At 48.6% G+C, this 7866-nt stretch overlaps 1 protein-coding gene across 1 annotated transcript in view; it reads left to right on the forward strand.

The window, feature by feature from the left end:
• Nucleotides 1-1091: 1091 nt before the first annotated feature.
• Nucleotides 1092-7866, forward strand: part of EVC2 (Ellis van Creveld syndrome 2) — a 72774-nt gene continuing 65999 nt past the window's right edge. Inside the window, exons 1-2 of the mRNA XM_015425777.1 lie at nt 1092-1139; nt 1479-1630. Coding sequence (XP_015281263.1) covers nt 1487-1630 — 144 coding nt within the window. The 5' untranslated portion in view covers nt 1092-1139; nt 1479-1486. The remainder of the gene's footprint in view (nt 1140-1478; nt 1631-7866) is intronic.

The following is a 7866-nucleotide window of genomic DNA, read 5'->3' on the forward strand; positions in this document are numbered from 1 at the left end:
GCAGGCTCATCCTTGAGAAGCCACCTGATACTGAACCAGACCATGACCCTCCGAACGTCCTACCAGGGAGATCTGTCTGGTCTCTGAGGTGCTCCTGGACTCCAGCTCCTCTGGCCGGCAGCAGCTCTCCAGGGTCTCAGGAGGCAGAGAGGCCTTTCCACTCCCTCCCTCCCTCCCTCCCTCCCTCCCTGGTATTTCCTCCCTCCCTCCCTGGTATTTCCATCGAGACCTTAGCGGATGAAACTGGGGCCTCTGTCCAGTTGTGACTGTTTTTGGCAATCCAGCCGCACATAAGGAAAAACGGCAAGGCCTTTTCAAGATGTGCAGCCACTGTTTTGTATGAATCGGGCACATGCTTGTTTCCCACCTTCTGTATGCCCTGTTGGAAATCCAGATTTTTAGGGCAAGTATTTGTGTGCTCTGAAACTGAATGATAGGTGTATGGTCTTGTTCGCACGGAATGGCGACTGCGCATGTTGGAATGATCACGGGTATCTCAGTCTCCCATTATGCCAGTTTAGAGTGCCAAAACTGGAAGGACTGATCTTCCCTGCACTTCCGCTTGGCCCTGGGCCCCCTGTGGAGGAGCAGAGCTTCTGCGACCCCAAGACAACACCCGTCCCGGGCTCTGGCTCCCTTCCACCTTCACCACTGCTTTCCTGCTCCTCATTTGTTCTCAGCTGATCCCAGACCCAGAGCTGTAGTTTGGGAAACTATCCTGAAGTTCTAAAAGGCAGTCCAATGGGTGAAAGTGGACCATCATAGAGTTCTGGGCCAGCAAAACAGTCCGCACTGTTCACCGTGGCACTTTGTGCTGGAGAAACACCATCCATTTAACTATTGGGGCAGTTCTAGTCTCCTCAGAACTAAATGCCTGTGTGAAGTGACCCTTGATCAGTAAACCTGAAGGATAATGCTTGCATTCCTGTAACTCCCAGTCAGGAGGACTGCACTCTACCTTTAAAAACATTGGGATCTTTGGGATCTTTCCGCCTGCAGTGATGTAGAAGCCGTGCAAGCACTGGCTGCACACATTGATTTGGGGAGTAAATCCAAACATATCTGACCAAATGTTGTGTTTCAGGTGGCTCAAGATGAATCTAGCATTCAAACGTCAAGGAAGTGTTTTGGCACAACAGGTAAATGCAACCTTATTTATTTTACTTCATTTGTACCCCAACCTTCTTTCTCCTCAGTGGGGACTCAAAGAGCCTTTTCCTCGCCTCCATTTTATCCTCAGAACAGCCCTGTGAGGTAGGTAAGGCTGTGGAGGGCCAAAAGTGGGCCCAGCAATTGAATGGCTCCAATTTGTTCTTGTGTCAGATGGAGTGCTTGGTAGGGTGGAGCTGGTTCCAGTTTGGAAAGCGTCTTTGGCGCTGACGGCACATCTCTGGCGTCTGACAGGCAAAGTGAAATGTCCTCGGTGGAAAGGTGTCTGCTAATGGTCTGAGTCACGCCTTGAATTTTTTTTCCTTCAGTTGTCCGAATGCCAGTGGTCAGGAGACAAAGCGAAGACCGCAGACGGCCCTTGACTTCTGCAGCCCCCGTGGCTCCCCTCAGCTCTTCCTCCTTGGCTTTAGGATCCTGGACAAAGAAGTCCAAACGACAGGCTTCCCTTAACCATCAGGTGGTCAGTAAAAGATCGTCTCTTGCTTAATCCAAGGTCTGACGTATCATCTGAGGGCCACTGTGGTGGAAATTATAATTTTGTTGCTCCAGACGACCAGAACTGCTCTTGCATAAACTTTAATGCTTTCCCAGGTAGTTAGAGCAGGGATGTTGAACTCATTGTCATGAGGGCTGGAGCTAACATAAACGGGACTTAGTCCTGCCGTGCTGTAAATAGGGTTGCCAACCTCCAGGTAGGGCCTGGGGATCTCCCAGTATTACAACTGACCTCCAGACTAAAGAGGCTCCTAAGTAAGCGCAATAGTCACAAGATAAAAGGACAAGTCCTTTTGTGGATCAAAAACTGGCAAATTAATAGGAAACAGAGAGTGAGTATAAATGGGCAATTTTCTCAGTGGAGGGTGATAAACAGTGGGGTACCACAGGGATCAGTACTCGGTCCAATGCTTTTTAACTTGTTCATTAATGATTTTAAGTTCAGAGTAAACAGTAAAGTGGCTAAATTTGAGAATGACATGAAGTTGTTCAGAGTGGTGAAAAACAGGGAGGATTGTGAGGCACTCCAAAGGGATCTGTCAAGGATGGGCGAGTGGGCATCAACATGGCAAATGGGGTCCAATGTGGCCAAGTGCAAGGTGATGCACATTGGAGCTAAAAATCCTAAATATAAATACACATTGATGGGGTCTGAACTGGCAGAGACTGAACAAGAGAGAGATTTTGGAGTCGTAGTAGATAACTCACTGAAAATGTCGAGACAGTGTGTGACTGCAATAAAAAAGGCTAATGCTATGCTGGGGATTATTAGGAAGGGTATTGAAAACAGATCAGCCTATATCATAATGCCCCGGTATAAATCAATGGTGCGACCTCATTTGGAGTACTGTGTACAGTTCTGGTCACCACACCTCAGAAAGGATATTGTATCATTGGAATAGGATATCAGAAAGGATATTATAGCATATCAGAAAGGATATTATAGCATTCTGCACTTTTCTGCAAAGTGCAGAAAAGGGCAACTAGAATGATAAAAGGGTAGGAACACTTTCCCTATGAAGAAAGGTTAAAACGCCTGGGACTCTTTAGCTTGGAGAAACGATTGCTGAGGGGTGACATGATCCAAGTTTATAGGATTATGCATGGGATAGAGCAGGCTGTGAAAGTGGTACTTTTCTCCCTTCCTCACAATACAAGAACTTGTGGGCACCCAATGATATTACTGAGCAGTCAGGTTAGAACAGATGAAAGGAAGTACTTCTTCACCCAAAGAGTGATTAACACATGGAATTCACTGCCACAGGAGGTGGTGGCAACTACAAGCATGGACAGCTTCAAGAGGGAATTAGAAAAACATATGGAGCAGAGATCCATCAGTGGCTATTAGTCACAATGTATAGGTAGGAACTCTAGGGCAAGTGATGTTCTGTATTCTTGGTGCTGGCGGGGGGGCAACAGTGGGAGGGCTTCTAGTGTCCTGGCCCCACTGCTGGACCTCCTGGTGGCACCTGGTATTTTTGACCACTGTGTGACAGAGTGTTGGACTGGATGGGCCATTGGCCTGATCCAGGGCCTTTGGCCTGATCCAACATAGGCTTCTCTTACGATCTTAGATCAGCTCCCCTGGAGAAAATGACTGCTTTGGAGGATGGGGTGCATGGAGTTATCCTGCTTAAATCCCACCCCCTCCCCTAACTGTGGCCCTGGACTCTGTACCCCAAATCTCCTTGTATTTCCCAACCCGGAGTTGGCAAATAAGGGTGCTTTCACACATGCTAAATAATGCAGTTTCAGTCCACTTCAGCTACCATTTGCAAGTGGATTCTGCCATTTTACACAGTAAAGTTCCATTGTAAAGTGTATTGAAAGTGCATTATTTAGTGTGTGTGAAAGCATCGGTGAACTCCGATCCTATACGAGCTAACGTGGCGGTACCGCCGAATGTGTCCCTAAATTGCACTTTAGTTTTATCGCCATCTAATGAATGTTTTATATTGACTGGTTATGTTTTAACTGATGTTCTATATTTTATTGTGAATGTATACTGCTTGTCAGTTCCTGGAAGCCGCCCTGAGCCTGCCTAGCGGGGAGGGCGGGGTAAAAAGTGAAATAAATAAATAAAATAAATCATTATATAAGTGGGGGGCTGCAAAACTCACAGGGGGGGGGAATCCCAGATTCCCCCCCATTGCTGAGCCTTCCCCAGCCCAATCACTCACCCTGAAATCTGGCAGCAGCAGCAGCGGGGTCTCAGCTTGTGCAGAGAGCGCTGCTTTACTCTCCCCAGCCTGTGCTCATGGTCAGTGCTCAGAACCTAGGACCCAGGGGAAAACATGAAATGGCTGGACATTGCAAGCTTCTCCCCCTGGTCTACTAAGGCCCTGTTCATACGAGGCGTTTTGGGCCGGGAGTGGGACGGAACGGGGGCGGAGCAAACAGGCGCGATCCCACGGCAACATCTGGGAATCGTTGCCTGCCCGTCCCCGATCCGTCCCTCCCGCCAAAAACCCGCACTAAAAAAGAACCACCTACCTAGGTGGTTCTTTCGAGTAGAGCGCCTCAAGCCGGGCCATGGGATCGGCCGGAGTGTCCTTGCGCTGGCGCATCCCGCCCCCCGGCCGTACTGCGCATGCTCGAGCATGCGCAGTTCAGCAGCCTCCCCCTCCCATCCGACTCTTCCTCCCCGGCATCTGATCGTGCCGGGGAGCGCCGCGCCGCGGCTCAGGGGATCCATGGGATCCCGCCGCGGCGTCTCAACTTTGGTGCGGCATTTAAAAGCCGCACTTTTCCCTGTGTTTTCCCTGCCGTGTGGCAGGGGCCTAAGAGTGGCAGTGGCTCGCCAGAGTCTCAGGTTGAAGTCTTTCTCATAACAAGCCACAGCCTGGTCCTTTTAACTGGAGGTCCCAGGGGTAGAACCCTGCATGCCAAGCAGAGGCTCTTCAACTGAGCCATGACCTGGATAGCCCAGGCAAAAACGTAATGCTGATTAAATAAACACTACCCCCAAGAAAAATTGACATTTTTTCCTCCATTGGAAATAATGGAGGTTGGGGCCACCTACTTCTGGGACCCATAGAACTGGACCCCTGGTCCAATCTTTTTGAAACTTGGGGGGATTTTTGCAAATTTGGTGCCTCTATCTCAAACAAATTTGGTGCCTCTCCCTAAAACAAGAGCCCATTCCAGAGCCTGAGATACCCCCAAATCAATTCTCCATTATAACCTATGGGGCCTATTGAGTATAATGGTCCCCATAGGCTACAATGGAGCTGTGAGGGGAATGATATATATATTTTTGCACACCCCTATTATGTTTTTCAGTATGATTTATAAGCTGCCTGGAGTCACAGGGAAAAGTGGGCTATAAATACTTGAATAAATAAGTATTGGGCAGGTTGATAACATTTAAACAACTTCCTGTTTGTTAAGTTAGGTAGTATTCTCACAGTGATTGTTCTTCCTCTGTTATGCTTGACCTGTAATGCTGGTTGTCATATTTCATTAAAAAAACCAAAGCAGACTGCAAGAGTTACCCCTCATTCTCTGGAGGCCAGGTCTACCAATATAGTGGCCTGGGGCGGGTAGACCTGTTCTCCAGAGGACAGGTCTACCAATATAGTGGAAAGAGTTGGGTAGACCTCTTCTTTGGAGGACAGGTCTGCCAATATAGAGGAAGGAGGTGGGTGAAATTTGACTTGATTCTGTTTTCAATTATAATGTTTAAATTATTCTAAAAGTATAATTTTAAATAAATCATTCTGAGATTTTTACAAGGTTATGGAAGTAATCTTCCAAAAACCTAATTTATGCAATAGTCAAATGTATACTGGCCCACAGCTTTAATGCTATTAGCTTTTTTTTGCTCATGAGGTAGAATTTCTACTCACAACCCTGTAGAGCTTAGAGGAAACATTGGACTCGCCATGTCAGTGTCAGGACCCACAGCCAAACAACGGAGCACACACTTCTAAGAAAGGTTTTGCTTTATTGTCATTACTAGGGTTGCAGTAACATGGTCACTGTTTGGAATGACTAGCCAGGAACAAGCATACAATAATATAGCAGATTCAAAAGGTCCCCCCCCCACCTGTGGGCCAATCGCCCCTTTTCCCGCGGGCCGGAAAGAGTAACCGATCCTAGGCTGAGAAAGGAAACTAGTCTCACGGTTAAACACTACACAGGCAGGAGTACAAGGTCAGAGATAATAAGGGGAGAAGTGAGAGGGAAGGAATGTGGCACCAACTTGTACACAGGTCAGGCAGGCTACCCCTAGGCCTATAAACCATATGGCAGCATAGCTGACAGTCATTCTGTCTGTAGCTGTAGAAAAGAGCGAAAGTCCAGGAGCATCTTAAAGACTAACAACATTTGTGGTGGGGACAAGCTTTCGTCAGTCACTGCTCACTTCTTCAGATACCTCCAGGTACCACAAATTTCGTTCATCTTTAAGGTGCAACAGGACTCTTGCTCTTTTATTGTTTTAAAACGACTAACAGGGTTGAGATATAAGTCTTCTGACATAAATGTATAAATGAATAGCCATCTTAGAATCATAGAATCATAAAGTTGGAAGGGGCCATACAGGCTGTCTAGTCCAACCCCCTGCTCAGTGTAGGACCAGCCTATAGCCTCCCTGACGCGGTTTCTCCCAGCCGCCGCTTGAAGACTGCCAGTGAGGGAGAGCCCATGTCAGAACCCACAGCCAACAATGAAGTACACACATTCAGGAACGGTAATACTTTTATTGCACAGCTATAGATGCAGTAACATAAGCACTGTTAAGAATGGCGGCGGCCCCATGGGCATAATAGGATATAGGGTATTCGTATGCACCCCCCCCCCACAGCACTGGTCAATTAGGCACCCTCTCGCGCGCGGGATAAGGCTTAGAGACCGTTAGGTAGCTGAAGCTGAGAACGAACACTCTCCCACGGCACCTAGGGAAATCCCAGACACTACAACATCCTCCTGCACAACTGTATAGATAAGCATTTCGGCGCACAGCGGAGACAGCACAGAAAGGAATGCAGTAGCAATTAACCTGAAAGGAAAGCAATAGCAATTAACCAGACACAGACTAACCTCCCCAACCTTCCCCACCCTTCAGGGCAGCATAGCTGCCGCCCCACCACTTCCCTAGGCAGCTGATTCTATTGTTGCAGAACTCTTAGGCTGTGGTCACATGTGCCAGTTGAAGCGGAGGGGAAGTGAAGATATTTCTTCCGGAGGAATTTGACACACAGTTGTGAGATCACACGTCCCTTTGTAGCTGTGGGCTCAGCCCATCACTGGGTGATCAGATGCAACTGCGAATGACTTGTGATTTTTTTGGCCATTTGATTCTCATGCGCATAAACCAGGATTCGCACCTCCACACTGAGGGCCCCCTGTGGAGTATTTATTTATTTTATTTATTTTTGGGATTTATATCCCGCCCCATCCAGTATTCAGCTCGGGGCGGCTTACATAAGTTAAAATATATATACAATCAACAGCATAGTAAAACAATGTATCTAACGTAAAATTTGGTGCTTGATTAATTTGCATAAAATCCAAGACGGCCGATGTCCCACACTGGCGGCTAAGTTCTTTACAGGTCACCAGGAAGAATGTGCCCCAGCTCTATTGGGTGACACCCACCCCTACTATATGGGGTAGGTGGTTGGAATATCATTGATGGAACAGTGGCGGCGGCGGCTCCCCCTCAAAAGCCTGGCGGAAGAGCTCCGTCTTGCAGGCCCTGCGGAACTGCACTAGGTCCCGCAGGGCCCGAGTCTCTTCCGGGAGCTCATTCCACCAGGTGGGAGCCGCCACTGAAAACGCCCTAGTCCTGGTTTGGGTCAACTTCACTTCCCGGGGACGTGGAACCGCCAGGCGATGGAAGTTCCCCGATCTCAGTGCTCTTGGGGGAATATACGGGGAGAGGCGGTCCCTTAGGTAGGCCGGACCCTGGCCATTCAGGGCTTTAAAGGTAAGCACCAGCACTTTGAAACGAATCCGGTATGCTATAGGCAGCCAGTGCAGCGCATGCAGCACCGGTCGGATGTGGTCTCGCCTGGAGAGACCCATCAACAACCTCGCTGCAGCATTCTGCACTAGCTGCAGCTTCCGGATTTGCAACTAAGGCAGCCCCAAGTAGAGAGCGTTACAGTAGTCAAGCCTCGAGGTGACCGTCGCATGGATCACAGTGGCCAGGTCTTCACGGCCGAGATAAGGAGCCAATTGCCTGGCCAGCCGCAG

This window comes from Gekko japonicus, unplaced genomic scaffold (genome assembly GCF_001447785.1).
Source record: "Gekko japonicus isolate JY-2015 unplaced genomic scaffold, Gekko_japonicus_V1.1 scaffold1905, whole genome shotgun sequence".
NCBI lineage: Eukaryota > Metazoa > Chordata > Lepidosauria > Squamata > Gekkonidae > Gekko > Gekko japonicus.